Here is a 24683-nt window from a genome sequence, read left to right as displayed (position 1 = left end):
GCAACGTTCGACATCTGGCTCTGTCCTACTTGAGTGAGCATATATATGTATGTATATGCGCATATGTAGGTATATAAATTCACATACTTGTATTTGCATATGCCTTCTTCCTGTGTGCATGGTAATGAACCATTTCTCTGTTGAGAATAGGACGATGATAGAAAAAGTAGGAAATGAAAGGGAGTGTTTCGAGTGTAAAGTGTCTTGAAAAAGGCAAATCGATGATGGTGCCTCTTAGTGTTGTTGACTTATTAACGTCTGATGCACAATCGAAATTGAAGATATCTTTCATGAATTTGATAAATGTTTCGTCATTTTGCACGTTTGTGTAAATGTAACTTGACCTATTCCATTGCAATTCCATTTACCTCCTCCTTTATATCCATACAAAATATCTATCAAACAAATAAAATTAAAATTTTGTTTTGAAAATTGCAACCATTCCATCAATATTTTCTTATGACGTTGTCACGTTAAACTATCGTCAGTAAACCGACTTTACAGACAACCTCTTTTTTTTGATTTTTAACAGGCCCAAATAAATAGTTATTTTCTAAATTTTGAAAATCGGCTACGTACAACGATAGCCAATGCAATAAAAAAATTTTGAAAAAAAAAAAAATCGGTTCATTAGTCTTCGAGAAATCGTTACCACCGTATCAAAAAAAAGTCGTTTTGAGAAATAAGAGTTTAAAGTTTTCATTGCGTATTCAATAGTTCTGCATGCAGTTACATCTATCTCGTATATCTCAGTCAATTTTTAAGATTTTAAGCTAACAATTTTTTTACATATTTTTGAATATTTATACTTTCAGAAAATGCAAAAAAAAAATCGATTTTTTTGAATTTTCACAGTGGCGTTCCCCTTTAACCCTTTCGAACCGGAAAACAGCCAGCGGGAACATTTCGAGTTTAGTGATATATCTAGCTTCAGTACAGGCGCTGAAATTAGAAAATCTGAAAAGGAAGTCCACCACCCCCTCCAGGGGCTCTAGAGGGGGTGGGATATATGTGCCCCATTAGGTGTTTTGAGCGGAACCTTTAAGTCCCATTAGGTCTCTATATCATACTTATAAATAAATGCCAAATAATAAGTTGGATGGTTCGTATCAACTTAAATAATGTATTTCATTTATTTTGAAAAAAAATTAAGTGAAATTATATTTCATTCAGATATTAAAGCAATCAACGCTTATGATAAGGAGCGAAACAATTCTTGCATAGTGGAACCTCACATTCTTCACATATTGTTTTAGTACGCATTGCAACATTTTTGAGGCGAGAGCCAGCGCATCGTCGTCTTGTGCTTCCTTCGATTGGTAGATGAGTATCGGACTTTCCATAAGTCTTTTTCTTTTTGGAAATGTAACCAGACCTTCCACTGCGAATATTGGCGGCCGTTTTCTGACCTTCGGCAATCAGCTCTTGACGACGTAGCTCTGAATATAAAATCCATGAATTCACAACGGACATCATCAAAGTCGATAAAAAATTTTCTTACACCACTTATTGAGTTTTCGGTTCAACTCATATAAGCCGACCATTTGATCTGCTCTATCGACTCCTCCCATAATTTCGCGATAAAACTGTATCAGCTTAGGATATGGTGTATTATTATTTGGCCATCCCTCTGCTTTTTTCCTATGGTTGTCATTTCATCATCGTGGCAGTTGCTTAGGAGGATAGCTTCTTTTTACAGAGTCCAGTTATTTCGTGTACATTAGTCCAGAGCTGCTGCTTCTGAACACCGCTTCCCCTTTTTTCAATTTTTGTGTTATCTTTGGCAAATTTTCCTATTTGCTATACAAGTTCCAAGCGCAGGAAAGGCCAAACTTTCTAAAAGGTTAACGCTTGTAAAAAAGCGATCAAAACATAATGTGACATCTGGTTCTCGTATGGTGCTTACCAAGGTTTTAACTAATCGTTAAAGTCATAACAATAACCTGCCTGGGAATCGCAACGCATCCATATTTTTATACCTCTCTTTGTTGGCTTCTGTGCCATATACTGCTTCAGAGATGAACGCCTTTGAATTTTGTCATTGGTTCGTCAAAGCTTTAATAAGGGCTGTCGGCGCGAGCTGCTTGGAACCGGCTTTTCAAACATTTTACCATATCATCTACATAATATGTTTTGCTAGCACCAACAGGTTTTTGCGGAGACGAGAAATACATTTTCGAAGAAAAAGTTAAGAAACGATCGCGAGCAATCGCCGATTTTATAGCTTCGTTTTCCATTGCTTTATGTTTGGACCAGTAGTGTCACATCGCAGGTAGACGCATATGTGACATGATAAGTGTACACCCGATATCGGTAGGCTTCAAAGAAAGTTACTTCGGAGATTTACGCAATAGCTCGAGGCGCTCGTTTGTGCACTGTGTTATGTAAATTAGCAAGCTTCTAGGAAATGTTTTACAGAAAATTTGTATTACTGAGTCAGATCGTCAGATATGTGAAGAAATGATGGGTGTTCGTTGAGCTTGAACAGTCTTTCGTGATTGGAAATTTTCATCAGGTATTGACCTAACCGTAACATTTTCAAATGTCCACACATTATTATTTTCACCACTTTCTGTTGATTGCGACTCATCATTTTCAGAAGAAGTATTATTTCCGTTATCTTCGCTGGATTTTTCTGATAAGAAGCTTTCCTCTTCAGAGGGCTCGTAATTATCGTCACTGCCGTCTGAAAAATCGACATCACCAAGGTCACCAGATTCGTCGCACTCCATTAGCTGGGCCAATATATCCTCTTCATTTAATTTTCTCGACATATTTCAAGGTTTTTCTAAATTAAAACAGGTTTATGATCAAATATGTTAAAAAAAGGTTAGAGAATGTCGACAAGCTCTAAACGGAACATATTTATACCAATCCACGGTGGGCCAGAAGACCAAAAAATTTGGCCAAAAGTCATTGAAAGATTTTTCAAAATGCAATATAGTATCATCATATAGATAAGTGAAAGTAGTTATTTTGTAAATGTTATAAGTTTTAATGAAATATTTAAGCTTGCATAATAAGTTAATATAAGTGTAAGGCTTAAATGATCACCATATAGCTATTGTTCTAAACTGTCACTGTTTTACTGAAATTTAGTATTTGTCATTAATTATATTGCATTTTCTCATTAGTTGCAATCATGTAGTATGTGAAAATAGTCAATAGCTGAAAAAATAAATCTGATGTTAGAAATATTGAGAATAATTGTGAAATTTTTTTTTTTTTTTTACTACTTGTTAATACGCCGATTGAGCCTTGCGCAAAACTCCAGAAGCTATTAACAATTTCTTTACATTAACGTCTTCAGTAGTTCATGTGTAACAAGCTAAAGGTGCGGTTTGCTGCGGTTTTTCATTTTCTTTTTAAAAAAAATGAAGTTTTACTGATCTATGCGCGAGTTGACTGTATATCAATCATTTGCCAATAGGGTGTAAAAAGTTAACCAAGTATTAAGAGTCACACAATTTTAACTTATTTAATTCATAATGACTTCATTGAAGAAAAAAGAGGTTCTTCAAATTATGTTAGGTAATAATGACATGAATACAACCGTTGATTCAATTTTAACTAAAATTGGTATCAATAAATCAGATGTATGTTGTAAAGGATTGGAACGCTTGAAAAATGCTTTAAATAGTTTAAAGTCAAAAACAAATGCAAAATATCAGCATTGCAGTAGGAAAATAGCTGTCTTTGAGTCACAAAATTCAGAGTGGTTAGATTCTGAATTTACTATTCCTGACTTAGACCTCACAGCTAAAATAAGTAAGACTGAAATACTTAAAAGAGGTCGTCCATCGCTCGATTTTGCAGAAAAATCTATTAGATCGAAAAGACGAGAAGTGTCTAAAATCAGTGAAGAACATGATAATGATCGTCAGAAACTATTAATGGCTACTAGTCATGCGGCACGAGTTTACTATTCCTGACTTAGACCTCACAGCTAAAATAAGTAAGACTGAAATACTTAAAAGAGGTCGTCCATCGCTCGATTTTGCAGAAAAATCTATTAGATCGAAAAGACGAGAAGTGTCTAAAATCAGTGAAGAACATGATAATGATCGTCAGAAACTATTAATGGCTACTAGTCATGCGGCACGAGTTTCAGGGGAAGCAGATTTGCGATCGGTACTTAACGAACTTTCAAAAAGCGAGGAACAGGATAAGAAAATTAGAAAAATAATGACAACACCTTTTCCTACAATAGAAAAGAAAAGCCCAGAAGTGGCTTTAGCATTTCTTTTCGATAATTCTATGTCTAAACAAGTCTATCAGAATATGCGATTAGCGACCAAATCTAGTGGAGCAGACATTTGGCCTGCGTGTAATGCGATTAGAGAAGCCAAAGAAAAGTTAAGACCGTCGAAAGAGTCAATTAAAATTTCTGAAACGTTAGCTGAAGTATCACTTCAAGAACTTTTAAACCACACGGTGAATAGAATAATAGAACTACAAAGAGAAGTTTTACACTGTCTTATTAAAAAAAAATAAAATTACTGAGCTCAAAACTGTTCTGATGTGTTCTTGGGGATTTGATGGGAGTAGTGGGCATTCACCTTACAAACAAGGTTATGATAGTGTCAATGAGAAACAGACTCCTACAGATGAAAATCTGTTCGTTACTACACTTATCCCCTTAAGGTTATCAAGTGAAGTGGATGTAATTTTGTGGAATAATGTTACATCTCAATCTCCAAGATTTTGTCGCCCTATTCAAATTCGATACGCAAAGGAATCAACAGAAGTAATTCTTGCCTAAAAGAAGGCCATCGAAGAACAAATTCTGAAATTACAAGCCTTTGAAATTTTGATTGAAGGCTGTCGTCTTAAAGTACAATATACATTATTAATGACTTTAATTCACGGTAAGGTATTAAATACGATCACTAACACGCCATCAATGAAAACTTGTGCTATCTGTCATGCTGTTCCTAAACAATTTAACGATCTATCTAATATAAAGAGTGTGAAATTTATGCCTCATGAGGAGTCACTGTTACATGGAATCAGCCCTTTGCATGCCTGGATAAGAATTTTCGAATTTTGCTTACATGTTTCTTATAAATTGGTTATCAAAAGATGGGATGCCAGAGGCGCTAAGAATAAAGAACAGGTAGCATTAAGAAAACAAGAGGTGCAATCAATTCTGTGGGGAAAAATGGGACTCAGAGTGGATAAACCAAAGCCTGGAGGAAGTGGTACCAGCAATGATGGAAACACAGCTCGCAGGGCATTTAAAGATAGTAAGCTTTTATCTGATTGCCTTGGTCTTAATCACGAATTGCTTCAACGTTTTAAGGTAATTTTAATTAGCCTCTCTTGTCATCTTCCTCTCGATTCAAGTCGATTTGAAGAATTTTGCACCTCTACTGCAAAACTGTATGTCTCGCTCTATGTCTCAAACGGTTCACAAAATTCTTATTCATAGCGGAGAAATAATAAAAAACAGCATCTTACCGGTAGGTATGCTCGGAGAAGAAGCATCTGAAGCGAGAAATAAGGACTACAAAAAACTACAAAACTTGTTTTGTGGAGCTATGGACATCTCTGATCTTCTTTTATCGAGTTTACGTTTAAAAGAACGCCTTCAACAAAAAGTTCAATTATCTCTTCCTAAAGAAGTGCAACTTTTATTGAAAGAGGTTGAAGTAGATTCTAATCAATCAGGAAGTACCAATTATGTACAGGTAAGTGAAGAACTAGACGAATATGAAATTCAGGAAATTGATTTTACAGAAAAAATCTTATATTTAGATGGCATAGAATTATCCGAGGAAGAAGACTCACAATCTGATGTAAATGACGATATTTGACCTCGTAGAGCAAGCAATTAGTATTTACCTATTTTTAAGAAAATTTATAAAAAAAATAAAAACCAATAAAATAATATTTAAAAACTTAAAAAAAATTTAAAACAACAAAAAATTAAAAAAAAGGAAGGAGTCTGAAGTCGCACTGTAACCTCCTCGTGGTAGATTCCGGAAACTACAACTTATTATGTAGGCTAACTGCAGGCGTGTCTCTTTATCTGACATATTGGATCCACCATTTTCAATTGTTTAAATCTAACTGCAGATTTGTCAACAGCGATACAAAAAAGCCCGAGTAACAAGTTTCAAATTAATCAGATAAAATTAAAAAAAAAAGGCCCGCATAAGGGATTCGACATTTTTAATTTCTAAAATCTGGCAGCAGATTCGTAATCAGCGCCCCCAAAAACCCCTAAATACTAAGTTTGGTAAAAAATAATTAATTTTAAAAAATTTATGTCCGCCATATTGGATCCGCCATCTTGAATTGTTGAAATCTGACTTCATATTCGTAATCAGAGACCATCAAAACCCCTAAATACCAAATTTGGTGAAAAAAATCCAATTTTTTAAATTTCATGTCCGCCATATTGGATCCGCAATTTTGAATTGTTGAAATCTGACTTCATATTCGTAATCAGAGACCATCAAAACCCCTAAATACCAAATTTGGTTAAAAAAATCCAATTTTTTAAATTTCATGTCCGCCATATTGGATCCGCCATTTTGAATTGTTGAAATCTGACTTCATATTCGTAATTAGAGACCATCAAAACCCCAAAATACCAAATTTGGTGAAAAAAATCCAATTTTTTAAATTTCATGTCCGCCATATTGGATCCGCCATTTTGAATTGTTGAAATCTGACTTCATATTCGTAATCAGAGGCCCCAAAACCTGTACATAGCGGTATTAAAAGTTATAAATTGTTGGTGTTTTGGGAATTATGAATTTTGGCCACTTATAAGGGTCTCCTGGCCCACTGTGCAATCAATAAACCTAACGGGACACATAGATCCCATAAATAAAAAAATTGAAATAAGACTTAGAAACTGAAATAATGCTACATTAATTACCTTACCCAATTGCGGTGATCCAATTCGAACTTAGGTTTAGTTAAATCTACTATTTTTTACACTTACTTTCACTGAAAAAATCGAATATTCACAAGAAAATAGAAATTGATTCAAGCACCACAGTCACCGACTATCACTCAAAGCGTTCGGACGTCTTTTCTTTTCTCAGTGACTATTCCGTGACATACATTTGTTAACTTTCCTCTAATCGCTTCATCTACTTTGTGCTCATTCCCGCCTTTGCGTTTTTTGTTTTTTTGTGTTTTTTTTTTCATTTTGACATTAGACACACGTGTAAAAACAATAGTATAAAAAAACAAAACAAAAAATCAGAAACAAGCTCAATAATGGCGCCGGGACCTCCAGATAGGTCACCGAATCGCTTTTCAGCATTAGCAGACTTCCTGGAAAATCCCAGAAGGAAGAAAAAGAAACCAAACCCAAATCAAGACATTTTTCCCGAACTCCCTAAAAAGTGTCCTACAGCACATAACCCCAAATTTATAATTATATCTTCTGCCGACAATACTAAGCCTCTTTCTCAGTTGAGCCCTTTTGCCATCAAAAAATCGATCGAAGCTATTTCGACGGAGATAAACTCAATCTCACAACTCCGCGACGGTAACTTACTCGTCTTAACCCGCAACGCTCGAATCGCAGATAAGTTCCTAAAAGCTAAATCGTTTCCTGACCTATGTCCCATTAACGTTAAGTTACATGAGACATTGAATTCAGTGAAAGGTGTTATCTACTCGCCTTGTCTAAAGCACGTTCCGGAAGACGAAATAATCGGAGAAATGAAAGATCAACACGTTACGGCTGTCTACAAATTTACCCGCCAAATCGAGGGTAAAACTTTTTATACCGGTCAAATTGTTCTAACTTTTGATCTTTTCCAGCTTCCTGACACCGTAGAAGTCGCATGGTACAAAGTCAAGGTTCAACCTTATATCCCAAGCCCAATGCGTTGCAGAAACTGCCAAAAATTGGGACATACCCAAAAACGGTGCAATAGTAATGCAACATGCAATAATTGCAACCTTCCACCTCACAATCCTGACAAGTGTATCCGTACTCAATGCGCCAACTGCACCGAAGAGCACCCATCTTCGGACAGGAGCTGCACCAAATATATCCAGGCGAGGGAAATCCTCAAGATTAAAACCCTAGAGAAATGCAGTACTGGTGAAGCGCGCCGCAAATATAAAAATAGTTTACCCCTTTCCCAACGGCTCAGCTCCTATGCTAGTGTCACAAAAAATGTCTCATCCGCAGATAATATACCTTCCGGAACAAATAATAAAAAACACACTGAAAATAAAATTTCGACAGATTCTTCTACATCATCAACACAAATTAACCGTACCGAAAAACAAAACTCCACCAATCTTACCGAGTTACCCACCTCTAGTAGCGTCTCTAACGCTGCTCCTACTATTTCTGCTGAAAATTATTCCTCTCCACAACATAGCTCAACTTCAGATACCAATACTTTGCCATTCCAATCACCAATATCCATTTTTACTCAAAACTTACTAAAAAATAACGACTACTATCTTAAAAAAAACGGTCAGTACTAGAAAAGACCTCTCAACTGATAATTGTTTCGAAAATTTATAAATATTCCAAACACTTCCCGCTTCTATAAGGGCAACTTTATAAAAGACTAAATGATGTCAGTAAAAATCATTCAATGGAATATAAACGGTTACCATAATAATTACAATGAGCTACTACTACTAATCAAAGAAGAAGATCCCGACATAATATGTTTTCAAGAAACCCATTTTTCATACAATATAGATCCAAATACCATATGTTACCCAAGACAATACATTGGCTATTTCTCAAACCTACCAAATATACAATCCAACAAACAAGGTATTGGTATATTAATAAAATCCCACATTCCACACGAATTTATCAATGTTGTTAGTTTAATATCCACTATGGTACTTAAAATAAATATAAACCAATACATTTATTTAGTTAACTCTTACATACCTCCACAACAAAAATTTTCTGAATCCCAATTAAATCATTTATTTTCCCAATTTCCTTCTCCTGTTTTGTGGACGGGTGACTTCAACTCATGGAGTCCTCTGTGGGGTGCAAAAAATTCTAATGCAAGGGGACTGGTCTTAGAAAATTTTATTTTTCAGCATCAACTCATTTTACTAAATGACTGCTCACCTACTCATTTTTCTACACATTCTTCTTTTACTAATATAGATCTTTCTCTCATTTCTCCCCAACTTAAGCCTCGAACTCACTGGAAAATTTCTTCCGTTCTAAGAGGTAGCGATCATTTCCACATTTCTATCTCTATACAAACAAATTTAACCATTGAAAAATTCAAGCATATTCCTAGATTTAAGACCGACCTAGCCAACTGGAACTCGTATCAATCAGAAATTGTCGACTTAGTCGCCAATAATGAATTATCTTCACCCGTAAATATTAATAAAGAAACATCGTTTTTGACAAAAATAATACGTTCAGCGGCCAATAAATTTATACCTCAAACCAAAAATAAATTTTCAAGATCTTTTCCCGTTTGGTGGACCAAAATCCTGCAAAATCTGCGTACTCAAAAAATAGAGCACTGGAAAATTTATAAGCGTTGTATGACTGTAACCAACCTTCTAAATTACAAAAAATCAAATGCTTTATTTAAGAGGGCTGTTAAGGAGTCAAAAAAACAAAGCTTTGAATCATTTACGTCCAAAATTTCCCCACTTTCAGCACCAAAAAACATTTGGTCTGATATTAGATTATTAGCCGGAGTCAGAAAAAGCCAAATTAAAACTTTAATATCCAACAACAACGTTGTAACAGATTCCTTTGCCATGGCACAGCTGTTTGCCCAGTATTGGTCTAATTACTCCAAAGATAGTAATTTTCCACGGGAATATACAAATGAAAAAGAAATTTGGCTTTCCACAGCATACACTCCTGCCAATATATCTCTTACCGCCAAATACTTAGAGAATAATTTTTCTCTTTCCGAGATGGAATCTGCATTGCAGCATTCAAAAGGGAAAACGCCTGGCTTTGATAGGATTGCCTATCCAATGCTTTCTAATTTGCCAGAAATAGCCAAACAAAGGCTGCTAAAACTTTACAATAGTATTTACAATGCATCTGTATTCCCGCACGTATGGAGGTCTGCCATTATTATTCCAATAGCCAAACCAAAAAAATCACCCCACTTCACAACTTCGTATAGACCAATTTCTCTACTAAGTTGTTTGAGTAAAATATTGGAAAAAATGGTGGCTGTGAGATTAATGTGGTTCATAACAAAAAATGGTTTTATCAGCCATAATCAGTTTGCTTTTAAACGAAATCATAGTACAATGGATCCTTTGACACAAATTCAACACTTTGTTTCTGATTCATTAAGTACGAAACGTCATGTTACCATTCTAGCAACTGATTTTGAAAAGGCATTTGACCGTGTGGGAATACATGCTGTACTGAGGCAGCTTGCTACATGGAAGATTGGTCAAAAAGCCTTTGTATTCGTAAAGGCTTTTATGACACATCGCCGGTTTCGAGTTCGTGTGAACAATAATTTATCCGAATCCTATTGCCTTTTTAATGGTATTCCACAGGGATCTCCCCTATCCGTAGTTTTATTTATAATAGCATTTGAAAAGTTAAACGAAATGTGTATGAATATCAAAAATGTAAAATTAACTATGTACGCCGATGACGCAATAATTTATACTCATATTAAGGATCCCCAATTTGTGGAAATCACCTTTTGTCAAATTCTCAATAAATTTAAAAAATGGGGACTACAATTTGGTGCAGCATTATCTATCCCAAAATGTAAAATACTACACATATGTAAAAAAAAGAATTGTAACTTTCCTCATCATGTTGGTCTCCTTGACGCGGGGATGAGGCTTAAGTGGTGGTCTGACCCCCATAGCATGGGGGCCAAACCAACACGAACTAAGAGGGAAGCTCCACATGAGTATTGGCTAGCCATCCACTCGCTTTACGGCGTACTTGGTGGCCACCCAATCACCATGCGAAGATCACCGTACCGACGAAGATCCCTTTGTCATCCCCGAACTCCCTACATCCCGTTATTTCCTCTCCTAGCCCACCCCCTAATCCAGGGTGTTATGCGATACCGTGCCCATTGGATGGTTTGCAGCCAGGGGGTTCACCAGACCGGCTGTATTTCAACGGCGCCTTCCTAACACCGGGCCGCCTTAGGAAGTAACTGTGGCCTTGCCACGGCATGGGGCGCTGCCGTGGTGGACCGTGTTGAATTCCCCATTATAAGAATAGACCACTGCGCTCGCCTCGTCGAGCAGGTGGTCGTACGAAAAAGATGAACACAAGTAAAAATTCTAGCAACAAAACTTCCATTGTAGCGGGAGCAGGCTACAGTGGTCGTAACTCTACTGCCAAACAAACACAAAACGCTCTTCAGCGCGGAGGTGCCGTTGTCAACGAAGACTCGGACCACGAAAGCGTTGTGAGCATTAATACAGCTGAGGAAGAGGCTCTTCTGCGTTCTCCGGCTGGATCCAATGGTGCTGCCTCGGATAGCAAGATCAGACCAAGGATCAAGCCTGACAAAGAGAAGCTGAAGGCCAAAGCCCGATACAAGGCCGCGGTCAAAGTTTGTGACCGATTTGGCAGCAAGTCCAACCTGACGAAGCAAGAGGAGGAACGGTTGGCTTGGGCCAGAGAGGAGATAAAAAATGGCCGGGCCTTCTACGCAGCAAAGCCAATGTTCGCGGCTTCCAATCCAAAATATGCGAACAAAATCGAAGAAGAGCTAGCCATCAAGAGGCAGCGTTCTGCGGATAGTGAGGTCTCAGGGCCATCAAAAAAGCAGAAGCACAGGCACGAGATGGCTAAACCGAAAAACGGAGACAACGAAAGACCTACGACGTCGAAAGCAGCGGCAGCGGCCAGTGAAATTGCCAAGAGACACCTCATAGTGGCACTCACTGACCGTAGCGACCAGCTGGGGCGAATGTCGCAGGAACGGTGGAAGGTAGTGGAAATGAAGCTACTGGAAACCTTGTTTACAAAAATGGACGCAGAGCCGGACGCACCCATGCCAGCATTTGACGGAGCAGGGTGGTTCAGCGGCGTCAAAATTATAAAATGCAAGGATGACCCCACGCTCACATGGCTAAAGGAAGCGGTAAAAACGCTTCACGGCCTGTGGGAGGGGGCATCACTGGAAATTGTTGATCGCAGCTGCATTCCCTCAATACCGAAGGCAAAGGTTTTCATTCCGCGAGTGGTAAAACCGGAATATGCGCTGCGACTACTACAACGACAAAACACGGACGTGCCGACAGACGATTGGAAAGTGTTGAGTGTGGCAAAACCAGCAACTGCTGATGGAGGCCAGGACTACATCATCCAAATCAACAAGCCGGCAGAGGACCTGCTTTACGCGCGATTCGGGAGGATGGCTTGGGGAGTTGGTAGCGTGCACCTTCGCCTCAAAAAGCGCAACCCGACAGACGACAACCACAACACGCTCGCTGCGGGGGAGGTGGAAAAGGATCTCGGTATAGAAGAGATCATGGAAGCCTCCCTCAATATACAGGAAGTGGAGACGGGTGACTTGGAGGTAGTATCCAACCCCGAGAAGGTACTGAAGCCAGATGCTGAAAGTCCTTCAGATAAACCTCCACAAAAGTAAGAACGCCTCAGCCGAGCTCCTGCTCAACATAGAGCGAGTCGGCTACGATGTGGCTCTAGTCCAGGAACCATGGATAGCATCGGGAAACATAGTCTCCGGTCTAAAGTCAAACAACTACAACACATACATCCCGACTGTAAAAAATAAGGTAAGAACAGTGATATTGGTCAAAAAAAGTATATGTTCTTATATTGATAACAATCTCTCTTCAGACGATCTGACAGTGGTGGCGCTGGAGGGCTGCAAGGATGAGACGCTACTCTTTGGGTCCTGCTATATGCCACATGATGGAGAAGCACCACAGACGGAACTTCGGAAGCTGGTAGAAACAGCTGCCAGAAAGAAGCACGCTCTGGTGGTAGGAACAGACGCAAACGCACATCACACCGTCTGGGGAAGTGCAGATATAAACGACCGAGGTGAGTCACTATTCACCTATATTCTTCAAAGTAGCCTAGAAATAGCTAATAGAGGTGAAGAACCAACATATGTGGGACCAACCTCGAAGAATGTACTCGATTTAACACTCTACACAAGCAGGCATATTATGGTTCAGGAATGGGAAGTATTGAGTAGGCCCTCATTCTCTGATCACAGATACATAAGCTTTCAGGTCATATTCCGCTCAAAGAACAAGATTACATCCTTTAGAAATCCTAAGAATACGAACTGGGACTTGTATAGGGATATACTATCAAAAACACCAATGATACCCCGGAAATACAAGTCACACGTCGCACTTGAGAAAGGGGTTGAATTGTTTGCAACTACTCTCGTCAAAGCCTTTAAAAGATCCTGCCCTCCAACACGTAATAAACGCAAGGTGAAGCCTCCCTGGTGGAACAGGGAATTAGGAGCACAAAGGCGTAGAGTACATGAATTCTATAGGTTAGCCAAAGTGGCTGACAATGAGTTCTGTTGGAAAGAGTATAAGGATCTACTAAAAGTATACAAGAAAGAGATACGTAAAGCCAAGAGAGAATCTTGGAAAGACTTCTGTAGCAGTATGGAAGACACTAACGATGTGGCTAGACTCAGGAAACTGCTATCCAAGAATCCGGCTATGCCAAGAACAATACGAAAAATTAACGGGGAGTGGGCTGACAGCTGTGAGGACTCTCTAGAAGACCTAGTCAGTACACATTTTCCAGGGTGTGCGGACATTACAGATCTCGAACCTAGAGGAGATATTGTGCACGAAATCCCGACGAACGTAATTACAACCAACAAAATAGAATGGGCTATACAAAGTTTCGACCCATATAAATCGCCAGGACTGGATGGAATCTTCCCAGCCATGCTCCAAAAGGTAAGCCACCTTGTAGTACCATGGTTAAGAACGATATTCAGGGGATGCCTGAGGTTCAGCTACGTTCCTGTATCGTGGAGAGAAGCGAGGGTTGTGTTTATTCCAAAAGCGGGAAAAAGCAACCCTCTATACTCAAAAGAATACAGGCCCATTAGTTTGACTTCATTTCTCCTGAAAACGTTAGAGAAGATTCTAGATACATACATTAGAGACACAATTGCGCCGGACGAATTATCCAAAGCGCAGCATGCTTACACTAAAGGCAGATCCACTGAAACTGCACTTCACTCACTTGTACTAAACATAGAAAAGGCGTTAGAATATAAGGAGTATGCTCTAGGAGTATTTCTAGATATATCAGGGGCCTTTAACAACGTGACAAAAGATGCTATTTTAAATAGCATAGAGTCACTTAACGTGCAACCCGCGGTTTATCTATGGATAAGGCAGCTATTAGCTAGCAGAAAGATAAGAGCGGAGTGGAACGATGCGACCGTCACCAAATATGCATGCAGAGGTACTCCGCAAGGTGGGGTACTATCGCCGCTATTATGGCTACTAGTAGCAAATGAAATTCTCAAGAAACTTGACAGAGGGGCACCTAAACTAGTGGCATATGCCGATGACATAGCTATAGTAGTTACAGGAAAGTACCTGGACACCATCAGTAATGTGATGAACAACACTCTCAAAACGATACACCAATGGGCATCTCACGCAGGGCTAGGGATAAACGCGGAAAAAACGGACATGGTACTTTTTACCAGGAAGTACAAAGTTCCGGCGTGGAACCTCCCGAAGCTAGGCAACAACGAATTACTTCTCAAAGATTATGCAAGGTACCTCGGAGTAATATTGGACAGCAAATTGCTGTGGAAGCACAACGTTGAGGAGAGGGTGAAAAAGGCCAGTAATGCGTTGTACGCATGTAAAAGAATGCTGGGCGTTACTTGGGGTCTATCACCCTCCCTGATGCATTGGTGCTACACAGCAGTAGTCAGACCGATATTGCTGTACGGAACCTTAGTATGGTGAACTGCGACAAAAAAACTGACATACTTAATGCCGCTGGAAAGGATTCAACGACTCGCTGCTCTGTGCATAACAGGAGCGATGAAGACCACTCCAACGGCGGCGCTGGAAATGATACTCAGCATGCCACCTATTGACCTCATGGCGGAAAACCTGGCAGCGAAATCCGCGAGAAGGCTAATGGCTGCGGGGGTATTCATCTGCAGAACCTTCGGTCACAGCTCAATAGGAAAGTGGAGCTCAGGTGGCACAGACTACATGACTCCGTACTTTAATTGGGAGAGAAGGTTCCGCACTACAATTGAAGAGGAGGGATGGCATAAAGGCATGAAGCCCGGCCATAGAACCTTTCACATCTATACAGACGGCTCGAAAACTCCAGACGGAGTGGGAGCGGGTATCTACTGCTCAAAACTAGGAATAAGGCAGTCTATCAAGCTGCCAGACCACAGCAGTATTTTCCAAGCGGAAGTTTTTGCTGTGGGGAAGGCCGCGGAGCTAGCCTACACTAGAACAAGAAAGAACTCAACAATTAATATATACGTGGATAGTCAAGCAGCAATAAGAGCAATAAGCTCATATTGTATTAAATCCAAAAATGTTCGACGGAGCAGGGAGGCCATAGAAAGGCTAGCCGAAAACAGTAGGCTGCATATCTACTGGGTACCTGGTCACAAAGGCATTATAGGGAACGAAATAGTAGATGAGATAGCAAAAAGTGCTGTGAGACTACCATTTGAACAAGAGAACGACATACCGAGACCGCTAAACACAATATACAATGAAATGGACGACCACATGAAAAGGCAAGTGAAAGCTAGGTGGACTAACCTGACCACATGCAAAACAGCGAAACTCATGTGTAGAACCAACGACAAAAAACTCACTCAATTCGTACTTACGCTCTCGCGAAAGGAATGCAGAACTATCATAGGTATGCTAACAGGTCACAATCTATTGGCTGCACATGCATACAAGATAGGGATTGCTAACACGGACAAATGCAGAAAATGCAGAGAGGATGTTGAGGAGACTCTAGAACACCTTCTGTGCGTTTGTCCGGCATTATCAAAAACGCGACTAAGATGCCTGGGAGCCCCACTGTTTGAGGGTCTGGAAGACGTCTCAAAAGCGGAACTCCCAGACCTACTTAGATTCGCCAAAAGCGCTGACATCCTACACGATGTCTACTTTAGGGATTCATAGAGTTCGGTCTCTATCTGGTATCGCTAGGGACCAAAAGGTCTATGCGTGGCTTATTGCCAACCAGGCTAACCTAACCTAACCTTCCTCAAATAATTTTTGATAATAATATTATAGAAAGCGTAAATTGTTTAAAAATTTTAGGTGTTTACTTTGATAAAAACTTCACTTTTCGGGATCAATGTATTAATTTAAGAAGACAGCTTTTGTCAAGATTAAATATAATTAAGTATCTCTCATCTATGCATTCTTTTATTCATACCAACACGCTAGTTAATGTTACAAAAGCCTTAATTCTCTCCAAAATTGATTACGCCCTGCCCATTTTTGGTTGGTGTGCAAACTCCAATATGAAACTACTGGAAGCGCCATATCATGCAGTAGTGCGTCGTAGCATTAATGCTTTTCCAACATCTCCAATATTATGCATCCTGGGTGAAAGCGCTTTCCCTGCAATAAAAGAGAGGGTATACGAATCTATATTACCATGCAGCTCATTCCAAAATTATTTAACTCAACGAACAGGGATATTCACAAAAACCTGGTTGTAGCTTCTCGCCACAAACGCTCTTTTAAACTCAACTCCTCTCTGCGACGATGTGTTGCTTACGCAAAAAATCTTGGAATTTTTCCTCCTAAAAGTTGTCCCTTAATTAATAACCTACCTGTATGGTTGCTGAAGGATAATACTATTGACACATCTCTGCACAACTTAAAAAAGACAAATACTAGTATACTGGTATACCAGCAAAGATTTTTGGAGCTCATAAATAAATACAAATCCCTTAATTACACAGCAATATACACAGACGGCTCAAAATGGAATAATACATCATTTGCAGTTGTTATTGAGCATAGGAAAACAATATCCGGGGGAATCCTACCAGGTTACTCGTCCGTGTTTACTGCCGAAACATTCGCAATTTACAAAGCTATTGAATATGCTATTAAAAACAAAGGGAGGTTTATCGTTTGTTCTGATAGCTTCTCCTGCTTGAAAGCAGTCAGAAACGTTTACAATTTCACCACAGCAGTTTCCCACATACGCGACATGTGCATCAAATACTCAAACAAAATAAAATTGCTCTGGGTGCCTGGTCATTCTGGTATAACTGGAAATGAGTTTGCCGATCATGCTGCAAGTTATTTTGAAGCAGCACCGACATTCCAGTTTGCGACTTTAGATAAAAAAGACCTAAAGAAACACATAGAGCTACACATACTTTCAAAATGGGACATAGAGTGGCGCAGTTTCTTTCACAAATACAAAAGTACCAACCCAGATCGTAGTAAAGTAGTTTACCCTACAAAAACAACCCGTCACCAATCAACAATCTTTACCCGCCTGAGGATTGGCCACACCAACGTAACGCATCAGCATTTGCTCACCGGAGGTTCTCCTGGTTCCTGTCCTTTCTGCTCCAGATTAGCATCAGCGGAGCATTTCCTCAACGAATGCTTAATTTTGGAGAGATTAAGGAAAAAACACTTCGGCTCGGCGAACCCAGCGTCTATTTTAAAATATGTAACATCACGTAACATTTTAAGCATATATAATTTCATCCAAGAAAGCAATTTAAGTATATGAAATTTTGTAATAATGTATGTAACCTATAATTTTAGTTCTTATATTTATATTTCACGTACTTCATATGTACCTACCACCTAACATTAAACTAAAGAGTCGATGGCCTAAGCTGCTTGTACTATATTTCTTTAGATATTAGGCACTGTATTTAATACTATGTTTAATAATAATAATAATAATAATAATAATAATAATAATAATAATAATTCAAGCACAGTCACAGAGGAACTAACCAACATAATCAATAAAACTCACAATTGGAAATGTCCAGGAATAGATAACGTCCAAAATTTCTGGTACAAAAAGTTCACCTCAACACACCATCACCTAGCACTAGCAATTAATAAAATAATAGACCAACCACAAACCCTACCAGAATTTCTTACAATAGGCAAAACATACAAGTTATGTTGCCACTATACTTCCCAACGTCGCACCCTGTGATCACATTGCACTACACGTGAGTTCATTGTTCCAATTAAAGTTCACACAAGAACTTTCGCTGACGCGACACACGCGCAAGCGATCAATTGCAATATCCAATGCTTGGGAATTGCAAGGCCAGCATATTGGCCAACACGCGCAACCCAACGATTGCGAAATACCAGCAAGTGGTGGGAACTGCAACGTTGGCGAATTAGCTTAGATTAAGAAGTTAGTTGGTAAGAATTATATTTTGTAAAGTTTAGTTAGAATCAGAACCGCAACTAGTGCGAAATAAAAATTATATGTGAACAATTGAAATCGCGTTTTTTATGTTATCGGTGAACAGTTGGTTCACCGCAACTTTAATTTTTTGGAAGCCCCTATCGGTCAGGGCTTAAGTGGCGCCCGAGCAGTCGGTGTGAAGTGACTTAAAAAAATAAACGATAATAATAATAAAATTTTCCATGGCAAAGTCGAAAACGGAGTCAAAATCGAAGTCAACAACAAATCGGCATAGGCAGTTGCTGTAACATAAAGTGCTAATTGAACTAAATTTTACGTGGTCTGCCACAAACGAATTGAAACAAGAAATTTGAATAGAATTTTCGTTTTTTGGATAAAAATTAAGCTTTGTTGGAATGCCAGTTGGTGCTTGTAAAATCAGTCAAACATCCTTTGTGAAGTGCAATACTTAGCTGTGTGTGTGCGTGCTTTTGTGCATATTTGCCAATTCAACAGCAAATTTCGTGTAAAAGAAATCAAGTTCGGAAAAAAAAGGAAAAGTTAATCGCATTGATTTATTTTGCATACCAAAAATCAAAAAAAAAAAAAAAATAAAAATAAAAAAATTGACTGAACTCTGAATTTGGAAACATTTGGTACCGCCGTTTTTTCAAGAAGCCAATGAAATATTGGTTTGTAAAATTCATCCGAGATTACGCTAAAATTGCAAAACCGCTAACAAACCTCACACGAGGAGAGCACGCACAGGTAAAGGCAACGCAATCCAAAAAGGTACCCATAAGCTTGGACACAGAAGCGCTAAAGGCATTCATTGATCTCAAGGAGATACTGACGACATCGGAAGTCCTAACCTTCCCCAACTTCGACAAACCCTTCAATCTGACAACTGACGCCTCCGACTTCGCTATTGGTGCCGTGTTGTCACAAGATTACGATGGTAAGGATAAACCAATAGCATTTATATCAATAAGCCTAAGTACTACGGAAGAAGCATATGCGACCAACGAAAAGGAAATGCTCGCCATTGTTTGGGCATTGGACAATCTCCGGAACTACCTATATGGCGCTAAGAGGATACGAATATTCACCGACCATCAACCATTGACGTTTTCCCTCAGCAACCGGAACTACAATGCAAAACTAAAGCGATGGAAGTCTAGGATCGAGGAATATAATTATGAAATAATATACAAACCAGGTAAATCAAACGTCGTGGCAGACGCTCTTTCCCGCTTAAAAACTCAGGCGAATCCCCTTACATCGGTAAGCGACGACGATTCAACAGGCAACACCGTCCACAGTGCGGAGCAAGATAATTCGGATCTGATACCGTTCGTGGAAGCGCCAATAAACGTATTCAAAAACCAACTTGTATTTGGAGGTAGGTTGGAGATATTCGAGGAACCCCATCCCGGTTACTCGCGACACTACCTAGGGTCAGGGGGAATTAGCGAAGCAGAGCTTATCGACGTCCTCAAGAAAAAACTAAGACCAAACGTAATCAATGGTATTAAGATTCCAGAAGCTCAATTAGGACTACTCCAGAAGGTATATTTAGAAAATTTTATGCAATATAAGATCCGAGTAGCTCAGACTATGGTAGAAGATTTGAGGGATCCGGATAGGATTTGCGATATAATATGGGCAGAACATAAAAGGGCTCACCGCAATGCCACAGAGAATAAGAAACAACTCCTGGAGAAATACTACTTTCCCAGAATGAACAGTATAATCAAAGGATATGTCTCGTCCTGCGAAACTTGTAAGGTCAGTAAATACGATAGGCATCCGAATGCACCAGAGCTGCAAAAAACACCAATCCCATCACGTCCTTGTGAAATAATCCATTTGGACATTTTCGAAATTCAAGGGGAGAAATTCCTTAGTGTTATCGACAAATTCTCAAAATTTGCGAAACTTTTCCATTTACGCAACAAGTCCACTTTGCACCTTAAGGACAAAATAATAAAACTCCTACACTATTTCACAACACCTGATATTCTCGTGACCGACAACGAGCACGGTTTAATTAGTCCAATTATCCAGAACCTGTTAGACTCTTTAGGAATAAAATTGTATCGCACAGCATCCCAAAGAAGCGAAGTGAATGGTCAGGTAGAAAGACTCCACTCTACCTTAATTGAAATAATTAGATGCCTGAAGATAGACAACCCAAAGTTAAGGACAAAAGAATTAGTTAACATAGCAGTGGATCGATACAATAATTCAATTCACTCGGTTATAAACCAAAAACCAAGTGAAATATTTTTTAATCGAGCAAAATCCTCTAACTATCAGGAGCTGTTAGAAAAAAGTAGAAAAACTAATAAATATTTGAAAGCCTTGCTGACAAAAAAGCAGCTAGACCAGATCAAACGTCACAATAAGAAAAGATCTCTTCCGGAGCGTTATGACGAAAACGATGTCATATACGTGAAGGACAAGCAGATTAAGGGAAAGCAAAAACCCGTGTATAAAAAAGAAATTGTTGCAAAGGACAATAAAGTATCAGTCACCACGCTAAGTGGCAAGAAAATACATAAAACTCACATAAAAAATGTGAAACGCAGGAATACATATCCTAGCACTTAAACAAAAAAAAAAATAAAACAAACAAAAAAAAAAACATTAAAATAAAAAAATAATAAAGAATTATACTGAAATAAACTAAAATAAGAAAGAAAACTTGGTACTAAGGGGTAGTTAATCTAACAAGAGCGGGCTTGTAAGTGGGACAAATCGTGCCTTAACCGGATAACGCGATTCTCCATAGCTGGTTCGAGAAATGATAACACCTCTAGTCCAGAACAAAAGGAAATGGTCATTACTACAAGAGCGGGCTTATTAGTGGGATGAATCGTGCCCTAGTAGGCTCGTAGTGCCATCGAATTTGACAAATGGCTACACTACTTCCAAACGGGATTCTGGCGATCTCCCCGTAGCTGGTTCGAGAACAGTATGGCCCTCTGTCCTATACAATAATTTAAAATGCCTCCCCCGCATAATCGGCTGGAGAAGAAAGAAAAAAAAACAAAATTTAAAATGCCTCCCCCGCATAATCGGCTGGAGAAGAAAGAAAAAAAAAAAAATGTTTAAATGCCTCCCCCGCATAACGGCTGGAGAAGAAAGAAAAAAAAAATTTTTAAATGCCTCCCCCGCATAATCGGCTGGAGAAGAAAGAAAAAAAAACAAAATTTAAAATGCCTCCCCCGCATAATCGCCTGGAGAAGAAAGAAAAAAAAAAAAACAAAATTTAAAATGCCTCCCTCGCATAATCGGCTGGAGAAGAAAGAAAAAAAAAAAAAAAATTGTTTTTTTAAAATGCCTCCCCCGCATAATCGGCTGGAGAAGAAAGAAAAAAAAAAAAAAACACAAACCCAACATATTTCCCATTTTGTTTTTTTTCCTAATTTTCTGTTCCTTTTCATTTCTATTTATGAATATTTTTGTAATAACAATATAAAGTAAATTTAAACAAATTTTTCTTTTTAATATTCCCTACTAATCATAATAAAAAAATCGTTTTATCCAAAAGAAAAAAAATATACAAAAATAACATAACTTGTAAACCACTTATAAACTTTAAACCACTAACACACTAACAAAATAATATCGCAGGAAAAGCTAAAATCCTAAACCAGGATAGTAACACTAGTTTAATGATATTCAATCTAATCCTGAGAATTCCGCTTACTAATAATACCTTCCTACTATCAACAACATTTTTCGCTTTTTACGAAATACCTTCTTAGAACCTAACAACTACTAACTTACTAACTACATTAAATTAGAATTAACATCTTGCGTTGCAGATTCCCACTGCTGGCAAATGCCATCAGCGGTCTGAACATTTTCAATTACAAGGCTCCGATCGTAACAATCCAAAATGGAAACGGGTGGATCATTGGCGGGTCATTCAAACCGGTACACGTCATCAATCTGCAACAATATGCTACAACCTTGAGGCAAATGGAAAACGTAACAAACCGAATTGAGGACCAGATATTAACACAGCACTACATCAATCAAACGCTAGAACGACTTCATGAACTAATGGACAACACAGGTAGAGCAAGAAATACTCGATCTATTGACTGGCTAGGCTCAGCGTGGAAATGGATAGCAGGATCACCTGACGCAACGGATTGGAGCAATATCCTGCACAGTCAAAATCAGATAATTCAGAATAGCAACCATCAGTACAGGGTTAATAAGAAACTATTCACGGCTACACAGGAGGTATTGGAAAAAATCGACGAGGTCGTGGATCGCACGAATAACGTGGTCAAGGAAACAGAAATCATGGAATTCAGACAAAACGCACTTCACAACATTTTTCTTCTTCGCGAGGATGTAAACGAAATGGTGCGGGGATGCCAGTTGGCAAAGAATGGAATTGTCAACACCAACCTACTGGATATGGACGAAATTAACCAAGTTCTATCGGAAATAGAAACGCTCCCATATCAGAATATAATAGAAGCAATCGAATATGGCCAACCGTCGGTACTGACTAACGGGACACTTCTCTTCTACGTCCTTTCAATGCCAAAAGTAACAACTAAAAAATATAATCTCCTGGTTACTCGCGCTGGAATCTATGGGGTAAGCAACTAAATCTCCCTTTTGACAGGATGCTTGTCAACCAGGAAGAGACGTACGGTCTAACAAAGAATTGCCTGGTGATCAGCTCGTCCACGGTATGTAAATCAGAATCCTTGATTAAACTGGAAGAAAGCAGTTGCCTACCGCGACTTCTAAAAGGTGGAGAAGCCAACTGCGAATTCATCAGACAGAATGGGTCACAAATAGAGCTGATAAACGAGAACACCGTGTTTATATCAAACTTCCAAGGAGTAATCAAAAATAGCAATGCCTCTATTACGGTAAATGGCACCTACGTAATCCAATTAAATAACGAAACAGTCACCATTGGTGACCAAGTATTTTCTAGTTATGAAACTATTACCGCAAGGGCCCTTCCAGCAGTACTATCAAAGGTGAAGAGCCATACAATGAAGGTCAACCTAGAATACGTCCACGACCTGACCATGGAAAACATAAGGTATCTTGGGTACGTTAATGAAAAGGTAAATTTCTCTCTCGCTTCAGAAATCCTCTCGATATGTGCAATTGTTCTTATTGCCGCCATGCTGTGGAGATGCTACAATAGAAAGCTAGACCTTCCGCCGGTTGAAATCCCGACTCATTGGTCAGATAACACTAACAACAGCAAAATCATTAGAGGAAAGTCTGCTCCTGAAATCCATCGCCTGGACAATAGCCTACCAGCCACACCAGTCAGTATCAACATGTCGCCAGGAAACTGTAATTACTCTCTACAACATTTTAACCCCTCGCAATTTTCGTCTTTTGATCTGCGAGACGCAGATCTTTAAAGGGGGAGGAGTTATGTTGCCACTATACTTCCCAACGTCGCACCCTGTGATCACATTGCACTACACGTGAGTTCATTGTTCCAATTAAAGTTCACACAAGAACTTTCGCTGACGCGACACACGCGCAAGCGATCAATTGCAATATCCAATGCTTGGGAATTGCAGGGCCAGCATATTGGCCAACACGCGCAACCCAACGATTGCGAAATACCAGCAAGTGGTGGGAACTGCAACGTTGGCGAATTAGCTTAGATTAAGAAGTTAGTTGGGAAGAATTATATTTTGTAAAGTTTAGTTAGAATCAGAACCGCAACTAGTGCGGAATAAAAATTATATGTGAACAATTGAAATCGCGTTTTTTATGTTATCGGTGAACAGTTGGTTCACCGCAACTTTAATTTTTTGGAAGCCCCTATCGGTCAGGGCTTAAGTTACATCAAACCAAAAAATAATGAAACTACCAACCCGTCCAACTGTAGACCAATAACATGCCTACCTACACTATATAAAATAATCACCTCCACAATTTCCTCGAAAATAGAAACTCATCTAACACAACAAAACGTCATAACTGATGAACAAAAAGGATGCAAAAAAAACAGTCAGGGCTGCAAGGAGCAACTTATAATTGACACAACAATTATGAAACAAGCCACATCAAAACAACGGAACCTACATTCATGCTACATAGACTACCAGAAAGCTTTCGACTCCGTGCCACATAGCTGGTTAATCAAAGTGCTTCAAATATACAAAATACACCCAAAACTAATAAACTTTCTACAAAACACAATGAATAAATGGAAAACACAAATAAATCTAATAACATCTTCAGAAACAATAAAAACAGAACAAATAGACATAAAAAAAGGAATCTTCCAAGGTGACTCTCTAAGTGCTCTTTG

General features: G+C 38.9%; 1 protein-coding gene across 1 annotated transcript; it reads left to right on the top strand.

Moving 5' to 3' along the window:
• The first annotated feature begins 11632 nt into the window (after nt 1-11632).
• LOC129249996 (uncharacterized) lies at nt 11633-12941 on the top strand. Its single transcript, XM_054889645.1, has 2 exons — nt 11633-12726; nt 12791-12941. The coding sequence occupies exon 1, from the start codon at nt 11646-11648 to the stop codon at nt 12576-12578; it is 933 nt and encodes a 310-aa protein (XP_054745620.1). The 5' UTR covers nt 11633-11645; the 3' UTR covers nt 12579-12726; nt 12791-12941.
• Nucleotides 12942-24683: the final 11742 nt, after the last annotated feature.

This window comes from Anastrepha obliqua, chromosome 6 (assembly GCF_027943255.1).
Source record: "Anastrepha obliqua isolate idAnaObli1 chromosome 6, idAnaObli1_1.0, whole genome shotgun sequence".
NCBI classification, from domain to species: domain Eukaryota; kingdom Metazoa; phylum Arthropoda; class Insecta; order Diptera; family Tephritidae; genus Anastrepha; species Anastrepha obliqua.
The sequence above is the reverse complement of the archived record's forward strand: the minus strand, read 5'-3'. Positions and strand labels throughout refer to the sequence as shown.

Bases quoted from the DNA above. Each gene is read 5' to 3' on its own strand.
- LOC129249996 (XM_054889645.1), top strand. From the start codon at position 11,646: ATGTTCGCGGCTTCCAATCCAAAATATGCGAACAAAATCGAAGAAGAG.